We start from the raw sequence: 27,187 nt of genomic DNA, 5'->3' as shown, positions 1-27,187 counted from the left end.
CGGTTCAAGCTGTCATTTTGTGAATCATTATGTTTTTAAATCTTTGGGTTGGGTTTAAGGGAGGCAGGGGATTGTGCTGTGTGTGTGCGTGCGTGTGTGTGTGTGTGTGTGTGTGTGCGTGTGTGTGTGTGTGTGTGTGTGTGTGTGTGTAGCAGGTAGGGCTTCACCGTCTCATTTGCCAGCATCCCTAAAATCATTTGCACTGGTTTCAGTGGAGAGTTTTAATGCCATGGGTTTTTGCCTTTAAATCCTAATATGAGACATTTCTGGTCCAAACTCTGCCGTACATGTAATCTTTCTCACTCTCTCTCTCTCTCTCTTCTTCTCACTCATACTCTCCCTCTCCCTCTTTCACACTCCGTCTCTCGGGTTCTGTTCGGCTCGATTCAAATACGCGGAACTGTCACGACAGAGAGAGAAACCTGCCTTGTGTTGCCAAAGCAATAAAAAGGTAAAAAAAAAAAATATGACCAGACGCCTCGCTCTCTCTCACCACATGTGCCGGCACTTGCTCCATCTTGGCGGCGGGCGTGCCGGGCCGGGGGTAGAACTGGTTGATGAAGAGGCTGGGGAAGCGGTAGAGTCTCACCAGGTCCACCGTCTCCTGGAAGTCCGCCTCCGTCTCGCCGGGGAAGCCGCAGATGATGTCCGTGGCGATGGTGATGCCCGGGACCCTGGGGGGGGGGGGACACAAGGCTTTTAGGATGTGAATCGTGAAGTTTGGTCGTCCTTTCACGGCTGTTTGTTCTCATTCTGTACATTTCAAGGCAAGCTTATGATCAGAAGGTGGCTTATTTGCTTGTGTGTGTGGGGAAGAAGCATGCTCAGTCAACTTTCCCAGCATAAAAAGGGTTAAAATGACAAACAAACAAATCAATCAATTAATTTGTTCATGTTCAAAAATCACAAAAAGTCAACAAAATCAACATAAGTAGTATTGGCATTTAACCGATTCCACAATGGCAAATTTCTTTATCAATACAAAACACACAACACAGCATTCTGTTCATTCATTCTGTTTACACATTATTCTATCAGGGACTCTCATGGAGATCAAGACCAAAACATTCATAGAATTGACAGAGAAAATACAAAATACAATTCAGTCACACGCATCAGCAGTCAAACAGTCGGCAACATAGTTTATGAAACATTAGAAAACATAAGGTAAACGAACAAGCAAATAGCAAAACTAGAATAATATAGAAACACATTGATTGGGACAGTGGAATCTAGTTGGTTCTGTCATTTATAAAATTTACAATTCTAATCAAAAGGTGAAAATGAGGTAAGATGATTTTCTTACACACTGGGACAAAACCACTAGAAGTAAATGAATCTAAAACCACTACTTGGCCAGTCACCTAAAACTACGTTCCAAAGTTGATATTTGCCTTTCAAACACAAAGTCAAGCCCCCTAGCATCAAAAAGGCCAAAGCATAAGGCCAGGCGTGTCCCTGTGGAGTCATTCAACCAATCACAACCTGATTAGCAACCTCAGCCGGTCGTTCATCATTGATTATCGACCCGCTGGCTCATTGGATTAATCGCAGCCAATGGGAATAGATGCATCAATTGGCTCTATGTATTCTGTTAGCACTGATAGCAAATGGGACACTTTATGTAACAACTCCAAGGCTAAGTCATCGCTGTTGTCTGGCAGAAAATCATGTAACTCCAGAATACATGGGAAATATTGCCGTTTTGACATGTCACAATACAGTTTCAATGGTTTTGCTCCATCCCAGATGCATTTAACATCTTTAAGGGCTAAACTAGCTGTCAATTACCGTATAATAAGGACAAATTAGCGATGTGTGGATTGTGGAGGGAGGGACGTCATGCTGAGCAGCAGAGGTCAAATTACTGGCGACGAACCGGCCTTCCCATTCCCTGTCATTTGCTAGAGTGGTCTATTTTCTCCTCCGAGTCAGGCTGGGAACGCTATCCAATATGGAAATCATTGGAAATCATTCTCAATAGAAGCCGAGGCATCGATCACAAGCTTCCTATCAAAGCTCTAGATGCGAGGCAACAGGAGGGACACTGCAGCATCTTCTCATTAGCAGTTGATTGAACTGATCTCCTTATTCTTTTACTTATTTTTTCTTTCACTCCTTTTGAGGCCTTCCTGTGTTTTCCTTATTTCTTTTCACATCTCGATTCCCTTCGCTCCTCACGTTTCAGAGTGAGCATCTCACTTGCTGCGGTCTCTCACTGTTCGTTTCCGTCTTCTCTGCTCTTAATGACAAGCGCACGGCTGCAGAAGTTCCACAGAATGAAGAGAGGCGGCTGAGAGGAGAGGAGGATGGAACAAAAAGTAAGAGAAGATAGGCTATTTTATCTCCTGTTGACAATCCCTGAAAGAGCCGGACACACAGACGAGGCGACAGCAACAAACAGACAAAGAGAGAAAGATAGTTCAACAAAGAGAGTGGAAAAAAAGAAGACATTTTCACTCCAATCGAAAAACATGATGCATCTTTAATCACATTAACTTCCTGCCTCTGCTCCCCCAAGATAACCTCTGACCTATTGATGGGTTCCAATTGGCTGACGGTCATTAATATTAACCAATGGCCTGCAGGCACAGGCATCCTTGACCTCTCAGATCTGCCTGACAACCGCCTCGTGGGAGAGTTAAAGAAAAAATCAACATGAAATGGCTAAAAAGAATAAATAAATGAATAATTTTGCCTTCGCGATTACAATTAACTTTTTTGGATGGAGTCAAGCGGCGGCTCTAAACGCCCCTCGAGTATCGCGAGATGATTATACAAAAAAAAAAAAGATACATCCAGTATGTTTTTAATCCTTTACTGTGGTGGAAGCAGGACTAGCTGGAGCCTCTAGGCTTCTCGCAAACAGCTAATCAAGTGAAGCGGCCTGAAAAAGGGAAGATCCAGATGAGTTTCTCTGGGTCAGAGTGCACGTGTGTGTGTGTGTGTGTGGGTGTGTGTGCCCACGTTTGGGTCAGAGAGAGGGAGCCTGCTGGATTCTCGGGCTCGCAGGTTCAGTCCAGCAGCCATATTTGAGAAATTTACTCTTGCCCCTAAGATCTAGCGGAACAATAACATATTCCTGGCCTTAAGAGGATAAAGGAAATTCAACAGTGTGAATAAATAAATGTTATTTGGCATTTTTTTGATGTTCTCTTCACAAAGGCAAAAAAAAAAAGAAAAGTCAATAATATACTCCCCTAAGCTACTTTACTAATAACAGTGGGAGGGAAGGTAAATAAAATTAGCAATGTGGATAAACAAGTACATTTTCTGGCCTAAATAGATAACTGCCTGTTTCATTTCCTAAGGGCTTGCATATATAATCTGCTATGGCCCTTTGGTGGGAGGGAGGATGGTATATACTGTATGTTGCCAGTGTTTCCTCGCCATAATTACAGCAGAAGTGAGAAAGTGAACAGAACCACTGGAGAAAAACACAAACTTGAGGGAAGACTGCAATCCCCCCCCTTCCAAAAAAAAGAAAAAAAAAACACACCCAATTCATGTTTGTATCATGATAAAGCATCTAGACAAAAGCCAGATTTTGTCCTTTGTTAAATAAAATGCTAATCACCTGGAAAAAAAACACACAAACAAACAAAAGCTACAGGATGGAAGAGGTGCAAAATAACACACAGATAGCATCCGGAGAGAAAGAGCAAAGAAAGACTGGTGTGAATTGGCTTTTGTGGGTTTTCTTAAGGTGGAAGGTGAGAAAAAGAAATGGAAGGAGACTAGGCGCACACACACACAAACACACACACACACACACACACACACAGTCATCCTGACACCTCTGTCTCTCGCAGATCTAAAAGGTGACGGGGGTGTGATGTATGATACTAATGAACAAGAGCCACACTGATGCTCTCCTTGTTAAAGCGAGAGAGGAGCGACGGAGGAGAGGTGTATCTTGTTATTGTGCGCAATTGAAAAAAAAAAAACAGAGAGGAAGTTAGACAGATAGAGTGACGGATAGGGAGGAAATCAGGAGAGAAGACGTTAAGTTTGGGGTCAACTTGCTTTCAATTAAAAGCGACTCAGGAAGTGGGTTCTCTTTCAAATCCAAAAACTTCATCCTTTCCTTCTACTTCTTTCAACAAGCCCATCAGTTTTATCGATGCATCTGTGAACACACCACTGATTTACTATGTCAAAGTACTTCCAAATATGTATCTATTGTTTGCAAAGCATCACATGCATGAGTCAAACCCCTATCTGACACACAGCTAGGCCAATTGAGGCGAATGCTTTATGTCTCTTATTGTTTTGGCCTTTTACCAGCATCATTTCCCCATTTTTCCACTGTGATTTGTTGACAAAATGGGGACCTGGGCTGTAGCTTTGCCTTTGTAACTTGACTTTGGACTCCAAAATATATGTGAATAGTTATGAAAATTGGTTTATACATGTAAACCTGTTGAAATCCTGCAGACAGGCTGTTGGTGAGGAGGGGTTGTCATTCAAAAAAGCGTGTCAGACAGCGATGTAGAGAGACATTTCCGTAGAAAGAAAATGAATTATCTCACCGATAAACTGAGGAAACTGTGAAGTGGACTGACCCAAAAACACTGATAGAGAGAGAGAGAGAGAGATGTGCCTCCTCGGCGTGCGGAGGAGAGATAAAGAGACAGAGAGCCGAATCAGATCTATCCAATAAGACTTTATCTGGTGAGTCAGGCCTGGAAGAGGGAGGAACAACGATTAGTATTGACTGGAGAGTGATATCAGTGGGGGTATTGATTAGAGAATTAAAAAGAAAATCACTACGGTGGGGTTATGGCTTCCTGGTGCAGAGAGCAGAGGAGAGAGGGAGGAGGAGGACTGATGGAGAGAAGGAATGAACAGATGGATAGATGCTGGATGGAAGAAGGGAGAGACTTTGCAGAACAGCAAGGAAAAAAAGAAATCCATAACAGCATCTTCCCTCTCCGGCTATTCACCTGTGTGTGTGTGTGTGTGTGTGTGTGTTAAACATCAAATGGACATGCATCACTTGGTTATCTCTCTTACTCTCTCTTACACAGAACTAAAAAACAAGTTAACATGTCGTCCCCCATGAATGATGCAGGCAACCCTTGGGCCAATCAGAAACGAGATGCACCTTCCCTCCAAGTTTCATCAAAATCAGGCATCAAAGTTTTGAAATTGACCTTTAATAATAGTGTCCTCATCAGGCCAATCAGACTATTTTTTTAAATGCCAGAAATGCATCCTCCCTCAAAGTTTCATCAAAATTGGACCGTGGAGCCTTAGGTATCACATTTAAATTTTGACCTTTAATTATAGCGTCCCTATTAGACCAATCAGTGTAATTTGTAAGGATAGCTGGATTTGCATCGCAGGTTTTGTGCCAATCAGACTTATGGTGTAGGAGTTAAGGCCGTTCAAAGTTTGAAATTTTGACCTTTAATTATAGCGTTATACATTAGGCAAATCAATCAAGAACAGGAAAAAAACAACAAAGTTATGAAGAAATCTGTGTAGTACAGGATAGAAAGTATACTATACATGATCTTCAACAACAAAGTATTCAGACTCAACCATTTTCTAAGTCTGTGCCAGAGACACATGAAGAATATAAATCAACATATAAAATATAGAAATCAATATAAATCACCTGCTACACTGCTCACCAGGCCTGTCCAGGAGCCACCCACACCTGTCTCCTAAAGTCACGGCTATAGGAGCTTCGTGTAATTATTCCACTGTTTGACAACGGCTGAGACTATATGAACGGCTTTAATGGAAAGTAAACTGAGAACCCGTGTTAAGACGTGATGCGCACGCCTGTATGGAGAGAGAGAAGGGAGAGAAGGGAGGGAGGCAATGAGGGAGAGGAAGATAGAGACAGAAACTTGTCTAATACAAGTGTCTAACATATAGATTTGATCCTATTTGAGGTTGTATGGTTCATTTTCTCAAATAAATCAGCTGATTGTTCAAAATCAGGTGGTAGAGTGTAATTCACTAGTTTTCTATTCATCTATCACTATAGTTTTCTGCCATCTTGGACCAAGCCAGCTGAGCAGGGATTGACTCTTGTGTTAATACTACTGACTACAGGCTTAATGTTTGTGTTACATTACTTCTGATTGGTGTGCTGACTATTGGCTTGATGCTAGTGTTACATTACTTCTGATTGGCTGACTGAACTGACTACAGGCTTTATTCTAATATTACATTACTGCTGTTTGGTATGCCGAGTAGAGGATTAGTGCTTGTGTTACATTACTTCTGACTGGTGTGCTGACTACTGGCTTGATGCTGGTGTTACATTACATCTGATTGGCTGACTACAGGCTTAATGCTCGTGTTTCATTCACTCTCATTCATAAATTTGGTTGTCACTACCAAATTCTAGCAGTGTGTGTCAAAGGTGTCAGCTGCTACCTGAAAATGTTGACATCCTAATTTTCTTAAAAAAATAAATAAATAAAACATGTCCTCCTAGGTTAGAATATAAGTGTCTGAATATATGTGTTGTTTTAATTTGGAGAATGTTAGATCAACCATGTTCAGACATTTGCACTTAACTGTAAAGAGGACATCGTTGTTTAGACATTTTATTTTAATTTACAATTTGTTTCATTTAGACAAGCATCTGCTGTTAAAAGCTGATTTATTTTATTCAACAGATTTCATTATTTGCTTTTTGCACTGAAAAATATATACCAAAGAAAGAAACCATTATAAAAGAAACTGTAGGAATAGGTTAAACTTCAAGTTGAAAATATTGGGTTTTTTTGACATTTTATGTCTAAGCAATAAGGAAAGATTCTTCTACAGTCATAATTTGTTTCCATTTAAACTTTGTTAAAAATATCGTCATTGTATCGAACCGTGAAGCCTGTACCATGTATCCAGCTGAGTGTATCGTTACACCCCTATTGGTGGAGCTAACTTCTATCAATGTGACAGGAACCACCTAGAACAGAAAGGCTGTGAAAACACAGAAGTAGTCACAGACATTTGATTCAGACTTTAAGAAGGTGGAACGGTGAACAGAGTCTGCATCAATTCCTTATATATGTAAATGTATATCTATGGTTTCTCAAAGTCCTGTGCCCCTGAATCACAGGTGATAATAGGGTAGGATAATAGGTGTGTTTGTGTGTGTGTGTGTGCTTTGTTCCCATCACTCCTACTCCCGCTCCATGGAGGCAGACAGGCCATTTCCCTGAAGACAGCAGCCTCCATTAGCCATAGTGTGCTAGCAGTCAGAGTTAGCATTTACACAGGGAGAATGTGTTCATAGGGGACTGAAGTCTTTTAATTAAAACTCCAGATAAGCACACAGTCAGTCCCCCATCTGCCTCAATGGGGTGAATTAAGCTTCATAAAACACGCCATTGTCTTCTGCACAATTATTATCAACTCTTTGTTTGCTGTGGTCCTCACAGGTACATATGTGTGTGTGTGTGTGTGTGTGTGTGAGAGTTTCTGTACACACACACAACCATGCGCTTCATCATATATTCAACGTATGTGCCTGTGTACCCCGCCGCGATAAGATGGAAGGCGAGACCGGTGGGAGAGACGGGCGCGGGGATGGGAGGATGAGAGAGGAAGAGAGACAATCTGGGAAGGTAAATATTTACCCGTTCATCTGTCGGAGAGAGAGAGAGAGAGAGAGAGAGAGACCGCGCTTAAACCATCTGTGCCGGAGCGCGCGCGGCGAGCGTTGTGTTCTCTGAAATGTTAATGCGTGGCACGCCGGGGCCGCCGCCGCGTGGGAGTCGGACAGAGCGGGAGGGAGGGAGGGAGAGAGAGAGAGAGAGAGAGAGAGAGAGAGAGATGGGAGATGGGAAAAAGAAGAAATGCTGAGGGGAGTTTTGTTGTGAGAAGCAAAAGTTTGGAAAGTTTGCTGTCTTGAGGAAAAGTCAACTCCGAAGTAATATCGCATGAACACGCGTGCTTTGACGGCTTCAGAGTGTGTGTGTGTGTGTGTGTGTGTGTGTGTGTGTGTGTGTGTGTGTGTGTGTGTGTGTGTGTGTGTGTGTGTGGTGAGTCTCCTATACTGTTTCAGAGTCAGCGCCACCTGCTGTTTAATGTTTCAGTGTGTTGAAACCAAGTAGGAAACAACTGTTTGACACCACACTTTTTACATTTCAATGATTTGTCCCATTTCTCAGTCACCTTAATATTGCTAATACACAGTGGAGCCATTGTAGAAGTGTCCCATCTTGCATTTATCCTGCATCTACCCTGCATTAGTAAACCAGTTAATGCTTTCTCACTGTTGATCCACATGTGTGTAGATCCACATTAATGTACTGTAGGGATTGGATGATATGCTTATCTCACAAATAAGATTTGATACGCGATATGCGGTTGACGATTCGATACAACCACGATACAATATGATAAATAAAAGTTCAATGACAACAAAGTCTGACTGTGCAGAATTATGTTTATTTATCAGCCACAAATCTTTCTAGCTTGCCAGAATGTAAACAACAATTGAAAAATGTCATTACAAAGTGCAAATACTACGATTTGGATGGAGAGCTTGTGAAATTGTGATGGTCAAGCGTCTCATTGGTGATTACTACAGCAGAATAACATGGAGCTAGAGAGAGAGAGAGAGGTGGGGGAATCAGATGGTAAAGTTCATTCATCTGTGCTTGTGGCACAAATTAAAAGATTTCATTTGTGATTACTACAGCAGGATAAAAATATCACGGTTCATTTTTCTGCCCCACGATAGGTACTGTCCCTAACCCTAACCCTAACCCTAACCCTAACCCTAACCCTAACCCACGATAGGTACTGTCACATTTTTGTATCGCGATATAGTGAATTTCAATATATCGTCCCATCCCTAGTATACTGCAAAACAAATCTAGTTATCAGACTATCCCTTGTAACCTATGAAGACTAAAACTAGAACACAATTTCATTTGTTCTGAACAATTCCCTTTGGGGATAAAGCAGGCACAGCATTTCCTCTGCAGTAGGAACAAGTGCTTGCTCCATCTCTACATTTCCTCGAAACGCTGCCAATGTGTTAGGTACTCCTACATCACACGTACGATATAATATACGTTTGAAAAAGAAAGTTTTCAAATCCGAAACCCTTTGCCACGCGGCTGACGCCCTGCAAAAAATAACTTGATCTTTGCGAAAGGCTGTGAAATGTTCTTAAAAAGAATACCGGCTGTCATCACACCGACTCATTTGCCTCATCAGATCCCTTCTGCAGCACATGCACAGTCGCAAAGGTCATCCATATCTTTAGTTTTGAAGATGTGCTCAGAACCCGGAGTGCACACACACATCCACAAAAACATACATCGCAATTATTCTCTGCTTTCAAATACGTTCAAAGGAAAAAATGTCAGTATAGTTTGTTAAACGGTTGTCGTCATTTACGTTCTGTTATCCAATCCGGTCGCGTCTTGGCTTGTCATCTTGCTTTTTCTTTTCTTTTGGTTTTTAAACTCGACCTCGACATATTTTTTTCATTTTCGTTCTTTCTTCCAAGTCTTAGTTTTCATTTCATGCCTGTGTTTTATCGACTAAAAAACGAAACATCGGATGCGAAATCTATCTATCTATCTCAGTGAGACAACGCTTCCCACCTAAAAAGAAAGACAGACGGAAACAAAGAAAGAGGGGGAAAAAAATAAGGACACTCGTGGAGGAGTGTGAGCAATCACTCCGACACTTATGTGTTTGATTTAGCGGTGGCAGCTGGAGGTAATGGTGCTGTCATGTAGCGGCTCAATTTACAGACGGAGAGGGAGAGAGAGAGAGAGAGAGAGAGAGAGAGAGGGGGAAAGGGAAAGAGGTCGGCCTTGTTATCGCTCACTTTTCTCACCCACTTCTGCTATGGAGGATGGAGGAGGTGATTGCCAGGACTAGCTGAAGAGGCGCCGGGTGATAGCGGCGAGCGGAGGTTCCCACACACACGACTTCACACACCTAAGTCCGGCTTACTACCGTGACCCAAAAAAGTCCATTCCTTCCCGATTCGCTCGTGTTTTTTCAGCTCAGAAAAAAAAGTTATCGCGATTCATAATTCCGCCCCTACGATAGGTATCATCCCATTTCTGCATCGCGATATATTGACAGGGTCCCTACACATTTTCAATTTAAAAAATTCCATACTTTTCCCCAGACCTTGATTTGTTTTGAAGATTTTGTCTGGTTGTTCAATATGATTTATGCAGACAGACATCTTGCCCCTGCTAACTAGGTCATATCACTGTATAGATGAAGATTGTTCTTCACAGCGACAAATATCAGAATATGTGAGATGATTGGCAGGGTTCCTACACGGTTTCCACTTTAAAATTTCATATTTTTCCCAGACCCTATGTTCTTGACCGGATTTGATTTTGGTGGGTATTTGATATAATGCATGCTGACAGCGGCTGGGTACTAAGAGCGTCCCTCTATCTGAACATTATTCTTCACATCAACAAAAACTGTGGACTCAAAGTGGCTCTACAACAACATAAAAGCTAGAATTATGTGTGAACCACAACATTTTCCATACTTTTTCCAGACATTTTTTCAAATTCCCAAACTATTCAAGACCTGGAAATGATCAAATTCATTTTTAATACTTTTCCAGACTTTCCCTGTATTGAATTCTGATATATCGTCCCGTCCCTCGCTGAACCAGAAAGAGGCGGATCTTCTCGTTTCCTCTCTACATCCTCGCTTGAGTCAAAAGCGAAGACGGAGGGCGAGAGAGAGAGAGAGAGAGAGAGAGAGAGAGAGAGAGAGAGAGGGTGATGACTGTCTGGCCCGAGGAGGACGAGGTAAGAGAGGTTAAGGCTAATTGCGGCGCGCCGGAGAGCGGAAGAGGTGACAGGTAGATGATTGGGTGAGAGACGGAGTGAGAGAGGAGCTGTCAACGTGTCAGACGAGCTCCTCTCTCTCCGCCTCTCCGGCTGTCTCTCCCCCTCTTTCTCGCTCGTTCTCCCCTTCGTATCCTCGGCATCTCTCGCTCCGGCTGCTGCTGGTGTGTGTGTGTGAGAAAAACGGTGTGTGGGTCCACTTTCTGGTGCCCCTTAGTTTCTCAATTCTCTTTCACTCCATCTCCCTCTCTCTTTCTCTCATCTTTATTTATCTTTCAATGCCCCGCTCCCATCTGTTGGGCAATAGGAATCTGTCAGGTGTCTGCTGGGAAATGGGAATCAAAGTTTCACTGGTGTTTTATCACTCACGTGTGCGCGTGCGTGTGTGTGTGAGAGAGTGTGAATGTGAGAGAGAGAGAGAGAGAGAGAGAGAGAAAGAGAGAGAGAGAGAGAGAGACACACACGCACGCAGACACACACACTGTACCTTAATGCTTTGGCAACACTGTTTGTAAACTTTCATGCTAATGAAGCAAACTGAATTGAATTGAATTGAGAGAGAGAGAGAGAGAGAGAGAGAGAGAGAGAGAGAAAGAAAGAGAGAGAGAGACACACACACACACACACACGCAGACACACACACTGTACCTTAATGCTTTGGCAACATTGTTTGTAAACTTTCATGCTAATGAAGCAAATTGAATTGAATTGAGAGAGAGAGAGAGAGAGAGAGAGAGAGAGAGAGAGAGAGAGAGAAAGAAAGAGAGAGAAAGAGAGAGAGAGAGAGAGACACACACACACACACACACACTGTACCTTAATGCTTTGGCAACATTGTTTGTAAACTTTTATGCTAATGAAGCAAATTGAATTGAATTGAATTGAGAGAGAGAGAGAGAGAAAGAAAGAGAGAAAAAGAGAGAGAGAGAGAGAAAGACAAAGAGAGAGAGAGAGAGAGAGAGAGAGAGATCTAAAAGGTATGCAAATACAAATCGATAACACTTTACAATGGCCTTATTCCAGTGTATGAACCTGTGTATTAACACATAATAAAGTACTGTAAGTACACAATATTACTGTGTATGTACTTGATTAAAATCTCCATAATACATAATGTTCAGCATACATAAACTATAATGTAATATAATGAGATTTTCCTACACAGTAATACTGTGTACTTAACAATACTTTACCATAGGTTAATACACTACAATATACTACAATAAAACACAAAACAATAAGCCTAATCTTTTACTTTGCTAACCTTTATTTACCTTTTCTCTTTTCCCCCACAATGCAAAGTTGGATACAGGTTCAAATGAGGCGTGTGAACATGCAGCGGCTGAATACTAAGTGATTTGTCCCTAACCCCGCGGTGCAAAATGACCTCTGTCTCTATATGTAGCAGGCCATTTATAAAGAGCGGGGTGGCTGCTGCACGGTGAACGGAGAGCCAGGTAAATAATGATCCCGCCGGAGTCATCAGTAAACTTTATCATTTAATGGAACAGCCTGAACACAGCAGAGCAGAACCGCGGTTCAATTTAGCACACACACACACACACACACACACACAGGCAAGCACACGCACAGACACACACATACTTCATTAGGCTGAGAGAAGGGTAATGAGAACACACACACACACACATTTCATTAGGCTGTGGGAGGGGTAATATGAATGCACACACACACACACAGATATATATATATACTGCACTTCATTAGGTCTAAGGAGGGTTAAGGTGCACACACACACACACACACACACACACACCACACACAGACAGACACCCGTCACTGTCTAGCCAGGCGTTAAATGGACTGTCCCTTTGCACTTTATTTCAATTTGAGCCAACCTTCATTGACACACACTTAGCATGTGACTCCTCATCCCCGCTCACTGGGAGTTTGAGCTGTGCTGGACAGATACTGCAAACATCAAAGCGCTGGATAAAAGCTGCAATGAAAAGGCTTATCTCTGTGTCATACAGGGTGGACATGCTTTAAGTATGTGCTCTCTTTCTTGTTCTAGAAATAACATGTAATGCAGAAACTCATACATAAACAGATAACGATATGTCCGTTATCCCCTTTTTTTAGGTTGTTTTTTTTTTTACAGAAAGAGATATAAAGAGATGTTCCCAAATGTAAAAAAAACCCTTTTTTTATTTTCAAGATACCGTAGGAAGAATGACTTCTCTGTTAAAACTGATTCATGACAATAAAATGTTGAATGTGTCATTTCTCCAACATGGAGAGCTTCATCAGGCGGATTTTGATAGAACAGAAAAACTCTCTTTTTTTTGTCAATTCTGCTTCATTTAATAATCAACAACAAAAGAGAGACAAGACTACGTGAAAAATGTTCACAGCCAGCCAAACTCAAGGCGTCATGATTATACAAGTGTGCCTGGCTCAACATTGTAAGCGAATAATGAAATGCTGACTCGGCATTTTGAAAAGCTCATGAAAAGGGAAAAACAGTATGAACTCGGGACGGGACGATATATCGAAATTCAATATATCGCGATGCAAAAATGAAAAATGGAAGAAAAATGAACCGTGATATTAGCTCCATTTTATTCTGCTGTAGTAATCACAAATGAAATCTTTTAATTTGTGCCACAAGCACAGATGAAGGAACTCTCTCTCTCTCTCTCTCTCTCTCCTCAATCCATCCCCTTCCTCTCCAGCCACCCGCTCCCTGATCTTACCACCCTTACATCTCTCCCTCTTTTCCCTCCTTTCTTTCCTCCCATCTGTCTCTCTCGTTTTATTTCTCCCCCCCGCCTCTCTCTCCTCCTTCCCCTACCGCATCTCTCCCTTCCTCCTCCTCCAGTCTCTCTCTCTCTCTCTCTGCATCTCTCTCTCTGTGATATGCTGTATTTCATCACAGTCTTTGAAGCCATAAGCAGCAGCATTGAGGAGATTAAATGGAATGATTTATTTCTCATTAACCGCAACAAAGGGTGTCCGTCTCCCATCTCTCTCTCTCTCTCTCTCTCTCTCTCACACACACACACACTGGTACAGACTGTTGCCGGCGCAAACACACACACACACACCCTAACACAGAACCACACACACAGATAGACACACATATTTGTGCAACTCAAGCATGCAAAATTGCTGCTCAGTTGGAGTATAAGCCACAAAGTATGTTAGGTTAATACTATAGTTATTGTATTGTATATGATATGTGCTGCTCATGTTTATGTATTATGAAAATTATTATTACCACTGAAGAAGAATTATTTCATAACAATGTTCAGAACAGACATGAAAAGAATATAAGTCAAAACAAGTGTAATTGTAGATGCATCTCCTCCAAGCTGTATGTTCTCTGTATTATGTGTGTTGAATAAAAAATCAGTTAAAAAAAAAGAGCTCAAGCATGCACACAAAACACACACACACACACACACACACACAGAGTTAGGAGAAGGGTCTGTCAGAGAAGGGAGAAATTACTGTATGAAGTTCAGTTCAGTTCAGTCATTATGATCCCAGAGGGCTATTTGGTTTAGAGCAAAACCCATCACAAACAACAACAATACACATAAAAACGCAGTAAAGCGCATAACCATCATTAAAAATAAATAAAAAGCATCACTCACACACTGCAGCAGTCAAAACACAGTTCCTCAAGAACGGTCATTAGGTGATTTGTGTGCTAAACGTTTGTATTCTAGGAAGCCTGTAGGGGGGACACTCAGGTTAGCAAAGCAACACGTAGAAAAATATAAAACTGACTCAGTATAAGATCAGGGTTATCAGGTTTCAGAGGCTATACAGAGTGTGTGTGTGTGTGTGTGTGTGAGTGTGTGCATGTGTGTGTGCATCTCTGATTGCATGTGTGTTATCTGATCTAGCTGCAGACTTGACTCATTTGCACTGCACTTCTAAATTAGACGAAATAACCGAGAGAGAGAGAGAGAGAGAGAGAGAGAGAGAGAGAGAGAGAGAGAGAGAGAGAGAGAGAGAGAGAGACACACACAAAACTTCATTCTTCCATTTTTATCTTATTTCATTTAATTTTGTTGAATTTTGTTAACCTCATTGCAATCTTTACAGACATTTTGTTGGCCTATTAAATATTAATAATAATAAACTTCTGATATGATGTACAAGAATGAACCAATATCCAACAGAATACTATATGCCACTGAGCTCCAGATTTGGATTTTAGCTCAGCAGTGGGGAAGTGAGCGCCTGCAGGTGAATGGATGTAAACACGGCATGCGTTAGGAATGCTTGGAGCACATTCCTGGAGAAAATGGCTTTCCGTGAAATATAAATGATCAGAAGTTCAAAATATTTGCCGTTTTAACTGTTCGCTTTGCTGCTGACTGCTTGGAGCACATTCCCTTAAGGTGGTGACTTTTCAGGGAACGGAGGAACATAAATAGGCCTTGTCAATGTGTTAAAGGGAAAATCCACCCTAAAAACAGAACTGACTTTTGCTACTCTATGTGATCCTGGACAGTTCAGACTACATTTTGTCGAGGTTCTGGTGACATCATAGGGATAAAGCAAATTTTTACTTTGACTTTAAATGGAAAGCCCTTTTTTCACTGCCTGAGGAGATGGACTTAAACTAAGTTGTTTTTTTTACAGTCTGTAGACAGTGTCTTGGAAAACAAGCAACAGTTATTTGCTTGTACTGTGAGTAATAAGAAAGAGAAATAAGGCTTCAAAGTATTGCAGTTCATACTCTACTGCTGGAAGCGTAAAGGCACATTCCACACATTTTTCTTCCTCCACATGCCATCACTGTGGCACTGGCCTTAACATGCATCTCATATCCACATTGTGTCTCACTATGATTCTCCTGGATTACATCTACAGCTCACATTAAAATGGATCTCCAGTATCGGACTGACATACATCCAACCCACCGAGCAAAATAGATTTCAATAAAAACTCAACTTAATATATGCGGCTGCCAAAACTGATGCTTTACAGTTTCAAATGTGAGAAAAGAGCAGCGCTATAAACATGTGGAGCTTGCTCTGGATCTAGCAAGCCCCAAGCAGCTCATGTATTTCTAGACTATTAACATCACTGTTGAATGCTGTGAACGCACTGCTTATGCACTGTTCCCCTTCCAAGAAAACTCTTTTCATTTTGATTAAGCACAAAACTACAGCGTAGGTGGAGAAGAAAACAAAAAGGGAACTTTAGGAGCAAAACAGACATTCCTTTACTCTCTTCATGCTAATTTACAGTCGGCTAAATAAAAGAGAAATTGGATTATTCTTCATTTTGCTGAGGAGGCCCTTACAGGAGCTGCCTAAGTCCTCTGTGTAAACAAACCATTATACAGGAGAAGTAAATGACTTTCCATTAGCTGAACTAAAAACCCTCATTGCTGCAGCAGCACATGTAGGCAACAGGTAACCTATGGAAATGAATCAACATGATTTGAAGTAGTTTAGTCCAGTGGTACTCAACATGGGGTCCGGGGACCACCAGGGGTCCTTGAGGGGGTTCCAGGGGGGGCCTCAGCAAATTGATCATAGTTTCACTGTTATCTCTCTACCTGCAATACAGATAGTCATGGAATTCTGGACAAAATCATATCTCAGATTTGGGTCAGAGAGACAAAATCTCATCAAATGGGGGTCTGTGGCCCCAATGTGGACTAAATTAGGGGTCCTTGATATGAAAAAGGGTGAGAATCACTGCTCTAATCAACTCTTAGACAGAGGTCTAGTCTTAACTGTTAGTAATATCCTCCTTAAAGTTTAACTGCCTGAGGTTAGAGAATTAACATAACTTCATGCACTAAGCTGTATGGGGTAGGAACACATTTCTAAAGGTTTAATAGCTTAACACTTACAAACATTACCTAACCTGGAAACTTTTACTGCTGTGGCGGCAAACTTGCCTCCCAATAGACGGCAGTGTACAGGACACACACACATGCACGCACACACACACACACACACACACACACACACACACACACAGAGACAAAAGACAAAAGTTTCACAGCAGAGCAAGTGTTTGCCGCCAGTGACAATCCGCCTGAGTCGAGGCTCACTCTTGCACAACGGAAAAAAAGTCGAAAAACACCGTGTCACTCACTCTCACACATATGCACACAGAGATTACAATCTGCCAAGGGAGACAAATAGAGAAATATGATATGAGAGGGAGAGAGAGAGAAAGAGAGAGGGAGATAGGGGGAGAGAGAGAGAGAGAGAGAGAGAGAGAGAGAGGTGAGTCAGACAGTGAAACATGACAGTGTTGTTAGAGGTGCCCAAGGTATCAGCTGACCTTTTGGTTGTGGGGTGTGAGTGTGTGTGTAAGCATGCACATGTAAAGTTAACAGTTAAACTGTAAGGCCATGCTACCTGACCTAATCATGCATATATTTTCAAGACTAATCTCAAGTGTGTGCGTGTGTGTGTGTGTGTGTGAGTGTGTGTGAGAGAGAGAGGGAGAGAGAGGGGGAGAGAGAGAGAGGGAGAGAGAGAGAGAGAGAGAGAGAGAATACCATACTACCACGGTACCTGCCTTCTCACTTAGCCTACAGCAGACTCTGATATTAGCTTTAGCTAAATAGCAAAATTAATTGTTAAAGGACATGAAGTCCAATTGCGCTTAGTAATGATTAGATGTGATGGGGAAAAAAAAGATCTGTTTTGTACTATTAACTTATCCTGTATTAATCTATGCAAGAGTGAACATGCAGTGCAAAGAATTGTGAAAAAATAACATCTCTAATAACTGTATTTGAGACATTTTAATACTTCTTAAGCCTTAACTTTAGATAAAGTATATCTATTCTACATCACACTTAACCCAGTGATACATGGGCCACTATTGGGGGCAAGGGAGAGGAAAAGGGAACAGGACTCTAGCGGTGGGACAAAAGAGTGGGGGACTCAGCAAGTAACCAAGCACACAGTGAGCTCACACTGCTGTTTGCACTTCAGCAGCTCTAATCTGTCAGCAAACACTGAGTTTTCATTAGATCTACCTGGTGAAAAGCACAAGGAGGATCTCACACACACCAAACCTCAACACACTCTGAATCAGCTTCCTGGAGACCAAGACCAGGTTCATCTTCTAGCTCAGGATCGGCCCCAAAATGGGTCTCGGTGCATGTTTCAGTATTGGACTCATACTGTTTGACAAGAGAATGAGTCAGTTATCTGCAGGTTTCAGAAAGACAAATTTAAGACCTTTTCAATTACTTTAAGACTTTTTAATGCTATCTGGAACTGGATTTTAAACCAATTTAACAACAAAAATAAATAAAACAAAAAGCTGTCCTGTATCCAGTTGAGACAGGACTCCCTATTTTCACACCATTTCGCCCAGGGCCGATGGTTTATGTCCATGTGCGTGATCCATATCTGCTGCGTGTTCTCACACTCAACCTCAAGCCTATTAACAGACTCCAATTAATAAGAGGTCGCGGTTACAACGTTCTCTCATGTGGAGATTTCAATTTTGCACACATCCAATCCACCAAGTAGCCCTTAGTTCAATAAAATCTCAGTTATTATAAGTGGTTCACACTGTGGGCTACTGCTCTCTGTGGTGTATAATGGTGGGAGAGGACTGTGGGGATAGGCGATCTGACTCTAAAAGTTGGAATTTTATTGAAATAAGCATAATTACTGGTGAATTATGCCGAATTTAAGAGTGGCTAAGAGTTTCTCCTGGGGTGAAACTGAAGTCGTGCGATTTCAGAACTTCCAATCTATGTTTTTATGCTTATTTTCTATAGTGGGAAACACACCGATGCCCTTTCCCATACCAGTGCAAATAAGCTCTAATAGGAAAACAAAGCCGGGATATCTGAGCAAACACAGAAAAAGGCGTAACAAGTAGGGAAACTGTGGCGGCCCAAACATGACCTCTGTCCTTCTGAAAGCAGGAGGATAACCTTGTGGCTCCGGAGTCCGACCCGAATAAAAGCAGTTCATTGAAAAGGGTGGAAATGATAACCCAGATTCAGTTAGCAAAGGCCAATATTGACTGACTCCAATCTAGCTGTGCTGACATGATGACCTGAAAAAGACAAGTTGATGAAAACAAGAAAGCAGAGTGAAGTGATAACAAACTCAACAACAGAGGAAAAAAAAGGAATTCCAGCAGAGTTTTATTGTTTTCTCTACATTATATGTGGACATTGTGTGAGATTTAACTAGAAGGAAAAACATTATGGATGTGTGCTTAAAGGGAAAAGTACACTGCACTTACCTAAATGATTCTACCAGTGTGTGTGTGTGTGTTTTATGTGGTGGGTACATGGAGAGGAGAGGAGAGGGGAGAGAGAGAGATAGAGAGAGAGAGAGAGAGAGAGAGAGAGTGTGTGTGTGTGTGGGCTGGGCTGTTGTTTTGCCACCTGCTCTTTGTGACCACTGGGAGGCATAGAGTTTCACCACTGTTCTGACATGTTCTTGGGACACACACACACACACACACACACACACTTACATAAGTGTCAACATTCTCTGTCCATCTGTGTTTTTCTCCCTCCCTCTCTCACACACACATACACCTCATTCCCATGTGTCTGTGTGTGTGTGTGTGTGTCTCCCATTCTCTCCAAAGGCAGGAAGTGTAGGTTGCGTGGCCTGAGAGGGCCTTGTAATGAAATTAACAAACAGCTCTTAATGAAGGAAAGCTTAACTCCTGTAATTACAGTGGGGCTCTCTCTTTGTCGAGGTGTGTGTGTGTGTGTGTGTGTGTGTGTGTGTGCGGTTTGCGGGAAGGAAATGAGGTATAATCCAGAGGAAGTGTCAATAAGACAAGGATGCGCTGGGAACTGCCAAGAGTCATTATCCACAAGCTGTCTCCCCCTCTCTCTCTCCCTCACACACACACACACACACACACACACACACACACACACACACACCTCGGTTTCAACTTGTTGTGAAGTTAATGACTCGTTCTCTTTTAGTTTCCTGTTGTTTTAACAGAGCCAATTCACGAAGCTAGACTTGTTGACACACACACACACACTGGCAGGTATGTAGGCAGGAAGAATCCCTCCCTCTCTCACTCCTTCCTGGACTCTCTCTCTCTCGCTCTCTCTCTCTCTCACACACACACACACCCACACACACACACACACACAGGCAGGTGGCATAAACACACAGCCAGACGGGGTATTCCCAAATCTCTCCAAGGATGCCACGCGGCACTTGGGAGGAAATTCCGGCTCTGACTTTAGATGATGCTTGGAAACATTGTAAAAAGCCCTTTGTTGTTTTTTTTAAGTCCTCTGTTTCTGAGGTTCAAAGCCTGGTTCCCAGCCCGGTGTGCACATCAGCAGTGTGAGTGCACCTCACCACCACTCGAGGTGTAAGGGAGCAAAAGGCAGATTAAAGCCCAGCTAAGAACACACTTTACAACTTCAAACACCAGAGTGTAGCCTGAAGCGATACTGGAAAAAAACATCACTATCTGGAGGCTGAAGTTTCTAAAGCAGTTGCAGCCAGGCCTTCTGATTGGTAGGATAGGTTTTACAATGGGTCTTTGGTAGTACATATGACTTCAAATGCTAATTTGCATATTTGAGTCATCAGCCGTATCAATCCTATTTTCCGGGCATCTGCAAATGTCGTCAACGTAAATCTCTAACTTTTCAAGACAATTTTAATGCCAGTAAGAATGAAATGTAAGACCAATTTTTCTACAAAAACGAAAACACAAACAAAAACATTTGTTAGCGGGACGATTTCTCTTCTTTCTAGAACAGCACATCAACAAGCCACAACATTTTTAAGACCTCTCAAATTGAACTGAAGGCCTTGTGGCTGTATTTAACAGCATTTGAGGCCTTGAATATTGCTAAAAGTTCAAGATATTTTAAGACTTTTTCAGGGCCTGCAGACACCCCTGAATTTGTTCGCAAATGCTTTGGGGGTCAACACATTTACATTTTATCCCATGGGTCAAGAAAGTGTCTCGAACTGTTGCTAGTAACCTTTGAGAAACATAGTCGCTGTCGGAGAAGTCGCGAATCTAGCAAAAAAAAAGAGTCACAAATTGTCAACAGTGGCTGTTTTTAGCCAAGCAAGCAGCACAGTGGGACGTCCTGTCCACACAACCAATGAGCAGACGCATGCAGGTGCTTAGGGAAATAGTGAGTAATGTAACTAACACGCGCCATCTACTGGTCAGATTCCGCACTGTACCAAAACTCAAACTATTCAAAGTGATGTTTTTTTTTTCCTAGTGTGTTTTTCAGTTCCTCATTTTCCCCGTGCAGGAAAAGCACCCTGCATACATGGCTATACTTAAAACACACTCATTCTAATGTGAATCAACAACTCCCAGCAGAGAGGTTAGAGAGGCAGACTTGTGAGTGGATGCTCATAAGTCTGGCCGTGGAAAGTAAACAAGGAGCACTCTTCTTAAAGTGTTGTTGAACTTTGGTAGTGCCTTGGGTTGTGTCGCTTCCTGGCCATGATATAACACCAGAATGGGTGATTCTCTGTTATCTGTTGCTTCGTAAATGGGAGGAAAAAAAGTGAGAGACTTGTTTTTTTGTATAGTGGCAGAATCTGCTTCGGCAAAGTCCTGTCTGCTACTTTTTTTTTGACTATTTAGAATTATTGGTAAACTTATTATTTTCTTCGTTCCATCGGCATAAGTGTCCTCCGACTGGATTTTGGTTTACACTGAAAGGTTTAATAAACATAAATAAAGTGATTCACTTCACCACAGTTCAGTGACATGACTCGTTTGTTTATATATTGTCAGAATCTGCTTTGTTGGAGTTCCTCCATACGATGGCAGTGAATGGAGAGAGAAAAAAACAAAAACAATGTCCTCTACCGGAGCAACAGATAACAGAGAATCACAGATTTTTGGGTTTTATTATGGAGGAAGATACACAACCCAAGGTACTACTAAAGTTCAACATCACTATAAGGACAATCAAAGCGCCCTTGAGCAAGGCACTGAGCACCCAACGGCTCTCAGTACCGAGCCAAAAAACACTGCAGTGTGTGTGTGTAACCCTCCCTGCCTGCAAACACACCCCCCCCCTCAGGCTGTTTGCTGTATAGGAATACGTTCTCCGTCCATCTGCCTGGCTAAATAAGGGCTTCGAGAAAAAATACCATGAGTCAAAACACACACAGAAACCCTGGCTGCTTCATTTACTTGCTGAGTCATCAGCCAGAGGGAAAGAGAAGAGAAGGAGGGGAGGAGGGAGGGGGGGGGCGAAAAGTCCCGCCGGTGTGGCAGGTTACGGCGGCAAACTCTTCCCGCCTCTCTCTCTCTCTCTCTCTTTTCTCACTCCTTCCTTATCTCTCTCTCCCTCTCTGGTTTTTTTCCATGCCTCCGGGGGGAAGTCGCCACCCCTCCCCCTGAAACGTTAGCCCTGCCCCCGATACCTTAAACCTCTAGGTGTGTGTGTGAGTAAACCAATATTAAGGCGACTCTTCTAAAAACAAACAAACGGAGCGAGGGGGGGAGCCTCGCCGCGCCGCACACACACACACACACACACACACACACACACACACACACACACACAGCAGAGTCACGCTACTGCTGCATGTGACCCGCCGTAACCCCGCAGTAAGCTTGATACAGCCCGATCGCTCTTCGTGACTAATAGGGATGACTAACACACACGCACGCACACACACACACACACACACACACACACAACGCGAGTGTCTTGGAGCCTGTTTGTTTGGAGAGAGACTAACTCGGGAGAGATAGATGACATGCAAGAGAGAGAGAGACGCATATAAAGAGAGGGAGACATGCAGACAGCAAGTCAGCGTCGCTCTGTCTGGGCCTCCTGCTCTATCAACACACTCCAAGCTCCAGCCATCAATTTACAGCTGATTTCAAATTTAGAATTGAAATATCTCAGATTAAAAAAAAAAAAAAAAAGACCAACACTGACCCTTGATGTTCTGACCCTTGACTTTACCATATGCGAACACTCAAGTATATAGGGCAGGGGTTCTCAAAGTGGGGTCCAGGGACCACCAGGGGTCCTTGAGGGCGTTCCAGGGGGTCCCCGGGAAATTGATGAATTGTTTAAACTTTCATTAGTTAACACAATTAGAGAATGTAGAAGAATGACTGTTTTGATCATAGCTTCACTGTTACCTACAATACAGATAGTCATGGAATTCTGGACAAAATCATATCTAGCAATAAAAATTATTCTCAGATTTGGGTGCGAGAGACAAAATCTCATCAAATGGGGGTCCGTGGCCCTGATGTGGACTAAATTAGGGGTCCTTGATATGAAAAAGGTTGAGAATCACTGATATAGGGGTCTCGTCAAGCATTTCAAATTATGCAATTGTGCATATCTAAATGTGAATACTGCTATCTTTTAGACAGAGCTATGGCTGCTGTCTACCAGCTTAAACCACGGGACACACACTTTTTTTTCATCCCGGGACCCCAACAGGCTCATCACACCATGGGGGCCAAACTCATTAAGACAAACGGAAGTGTCCCTCTTACCATCTGGGGACCCAGAAGAAAAAGGTTACACCTGATAGTTTAAGAAACGCTGCCTTAAACAATTTTGGTGGACTGTTTAGAACTTGTCTGGGACTAACGGCACCTGGGTCTCGGCTATTATCTAACCAAATGCCAGGTGTTTTTCAGGACTCCGGTGTTTGTTTTTTTGTTTTTTTTTCACTTAACCGAGAGAAACAGCTTTATTGTCTCGTCAACAGGCCGCGCCGTTTCATCGATTATGACGTGGCATTTCGGGGGATGACACGCGAGAAAGGTCATGAGCCAGATTTGAACCCGCCATTTTGTGGCATGAGCCGTAGCTCTGTACCAGCCAGCTGCACTTTTGAAGATGTGTGAAGTGGTGAAATGTTCCCTCCGCTTTATAGATCACGGCGAGTTGTTTTATAGCTGGACTAATAGTGGGCTGGTCAGTCCGGAGACCACCCAGAGAGAGAGAGGGAGAGGGAGAGAGAGAGAGAGAGAGAGAGAGAGAGAGAGAGAGAGAGAGAGAGAGAGAGAGAGAGAGAGAGAGAGTGTATTGAGAATAATAAGAATAAATTTCCCCTGGGGACACGTTTCATTTAACAGCTCTTATTCCCAGGTTATTTTGATAAACATCAAGCCAATATAAAACAAAACTATCGTCACGAGTAATTATAATTATAGACCATTAGATGAACTCAGGTGCAGGTGGGGGAACGTTCTCACACGCTAAAGAGGGGTGAACGAGTGCACATTTCAAAAGAGAGGGGGGTAGCACATACACACTCATTTTCTCAACCTGTGAGCGAGGCTTCTAAAATTTTCGGATTTTGAGACCGGTCTAGAGGGCAGACTGAGAGTCATAATCATGCAGTTTATAAATAATTTCTTTAATCTTCTTTCTTTAGGGGTCTGATGCAACATTTCAGTCATATATGGTATATGCTTTTGGTTGCAAACAGAGAATCTGGAGAAACTAGAGAACTGAAGGACAGGACAGCTTCTTCCTCGAAGCGCTGGGATAAAACAAGGGAGATCGGACGGGGAGAGCCGGGTCTCCAGAGGTCATGTTGGAGGTCAACGGTCAGTGTAGCAGTCAGCTGTTAGGCTGCTCGAGATCAATCACCTGTTGACCTCCAAATCCTCAGTGGCTTGGGGACACTCCACAGCTGTTGCAGCTGGAGACTCCCTCGACGTTATATAAACATCAATAATCTGGTAAATAATGTGCTAGCTTTAATGTCATTACAAAGTGTAAATAATATCATTTGGATGGAGAGCTTGTGAAATTGTGATGGTCAAGCGTCTCATTTGTGATTACTACAGCAGAATAACATGGATATAATATCGCGATTCATTTTTCTGCCTCACGATACATATTGTCACATTTTTGTATTGCGATATATTGAATTCCGATATATCGTCCAATCCCAAGCTAGTATGCTTTCCAGTTTGTGTATGACAGCATCAATCAGGGCTGGGCGATAATTCAATATTATCGTTTATCATCTTTCAGTGGAATCATATTGTGATGATATGAAGATATTTTGATATCGTGACACACATTTCTGCTGTCTAAATTGATGATGACAAGCAAATTTTACTTAAAAACTCTCATAAAATAAGGTATAGCAGGAATATTATTTGAATATTTCCGTTTTGTTTGACATCACACCTAACATCACCATTCGGTTCAATGAGATGAACATTAATTTGATTATTTAACATGATTTTGCATACATGAACCATATCGTGATATATACTGATATTGAGAAAAATCCTTATGATTATCATATTGATTTCAACCATATCGCCCAGCCCTAGCATCAATACTGTTTTCCCTCTTATCCCTGCCTTTCACAAACAAGCAAATGCGGGTACTGAGATTTTAACGATTTGACAGCATAATGAAGTCAAGTGAAGATGGTGAAGACTCCAATGGGCATTAAGAAACATATGCAAGGATTTTACATAACAGCATCAAAATGATACTATGGGTAGCATAAGCCAGTACAGCCTATCTACAGCTGACAGGCATGTGCTTGTGTGTGTGTGTGTGTGTGTGTGTGTCTCCTTAGGGGGGAAGGACCTCTGTGGCCTGAGAGCGAAGGAGGTTTTCAGGGGTCAGGAACACACAACCTCCTGGGATAGCCACCTACTGCCTTGAGGGGGGGGTGGGGGGGGTGACAGAAGGTCTCATACACACACACACACACACACACACACACACACACACACACACACACACACACCCACACACACCTCTCCCTTCCTAGTAACAAACCCTCTTCGCTGCTCGACCCAGCTAACTCTAAACCTCAGGACGTTAATACTGCTTCTCGACACACTCACTCACACACACACACACACACACACACACACACACACACAACCCCCCCACCCGACCCATCTGGTTCAGAAGCACTTAATCCTTGGGAGTAGTTTGGCGATATTACGGCAAAACCACCAGAGAACCGCGGCGAAATCCTCCGACCGCGTTAACTCTTTCCGTAACAGCCTTATTTCACCATAATAGGATTTTCTCCATACATCATTACATAAAGACTGCACTTCATAATGTGATTTTAATTGATAGAAGCAGAGAGAAAAGGGGTGCGGAAAAATAAAATACGGTCTATGTCGGCGGAGTGGAGCAAATTAACCGTTTTAATGAGAATAATTATTCGAGTGAGTGTAAGAACCATGCGTGGCGGAAAACAATTCATTTAGAACAAGTTGGAGAAATGAGTTGTTATGTCACTTAAAGGATGTTTAATGTCACTTTTCTCTCGACATTGACATGGCTGATTTTAGAAAAGCTCTTTGTACTGGAGGGTGAATTATGGCAGATATTAAAGCGCAGTAGAATGGAATAGTGGGCAATATCAAGGTAGAGTCGCTAGGAGTTTTTAAACCAATGAGAGAAATTGGCATCCAAAGGCCGAACCCCTCCAATGAAAAACCGATGATGTCTGAGCATGTGATGAAGAGGAGATGAGCTTCCTTAGCTGTTCTCCAACACATCCACATACTGTGAACCAGCGGCCCGTCTTTAATAATTACCGCCCTGTTAAGCTGCGGTGGATTGATTCCCTCTCACCGATTCATCATACACATGTTCTATTAAGGGACGGAGAAGTGGGGAATTAGCATTGGCTTTGATCAGTGAGAACGGACTCCCGGTGACAGGTGACTGGGGCATTCCACCATCAATACACCTCCCGACCATAATGCATGCCTCAAGGTGGATGAAAACAGACTTAGAGTATATGAAGTTTGGCCAAGCTGTACTATGGACACCAGGGTAAGAAATTCACTTTTTTAGGGTTAGGGTTTTTTCTATTAATTGGCAAATTAACACTCGATTTGTATCATTATGAATTATTTCAACATATTTCCCACTGCTGGAAACTCATAGCAGGCCTTACAGAAAAGGATAATATAATTTCCCCACTCTCTGTCCCAACCAGTCCATTCTATTCCGCGATTATTGTTTGTTTTTTTTTTAACAAAAATTGGGTGTTCTATTTTTTGTGGTGCCGAGATTTTCTGTTTTCAGATCCAAAAACGTGAAAATTTGCTTTCAAGGACATTTTTGCCAAGAATCCCCATTCATTTCTCACATTGATGGACACCATGTCATTGACCCTTCCTCTGGACATTTCTGTGCTATCCTGAGTTGCTTTTTCCCTCTGATTTCAGCATCTCATTAGTTAAAAGACTATTGAGGCTTTTTGCGATGCCGTGTTATTCCGCTTTCTAACTCGGCTGTGATCACTTCTGTTTGCTCAGGCGACCGACAAGGCTAAAGAACACTAGACCAAAAAAAAAAGCCACATGCAAGAAAAGAAAAAAAAAGAAAAAGCCACAGACCTCAACTACCTTTAGAAAACGAGCCGAGGAAGAAAGTTGGCTCA

At 42.4% G+C, this 27,187-nt stretch overlaps 1 protein-coding gene across 1 annotated transcript in view; it reads right to left on the bottom strand.

The window, feature by feature from the left end:
• Window positions 1-471: 471 nt before the first annotated feature.
• The window catches only part of LOC139664394 (threonylcarbamoyladenosine tRNA methylthiotransferase-like), a gene marked incomplete at both ends in the record, with an annotated part of 52,139 nt that continues 25,423 nt past the window's right edge, over window positions 472-27,187 (bottom strand). The window contains one exon of the mRNA XM_071543204.1: window positions 472-674. Coding sequence (XP_071399305.1) covers window positions 472-674 — 203 coding nt within the window. The remainder of the gene's footprint in view (window positions 675-27,187) is intronic.

Source organism: Centroberyx affinis, unplaced genomic scaffold (assembly GCF_046629955.1).
Source record: "Centroberyx affinis isolate AG114_WGS23_722 - 3 ecotype Tasmania unplaced genomic scaffold, CSIRO-AGI_Caff_v1 ptg004269l_1, whole genome shotgun sequence".
Classification (NCBI taxonomy): Eukaryota; Metazoa; Chordata; class Actinopteri; order Beryciformes; family Berycidae; genus Centroberyx; species Centroberyx affinis.
Note: the sequence above shows the minus strand (reverse complement) of the source record. Positions and strands in the feature narration are given on the sequence as shown.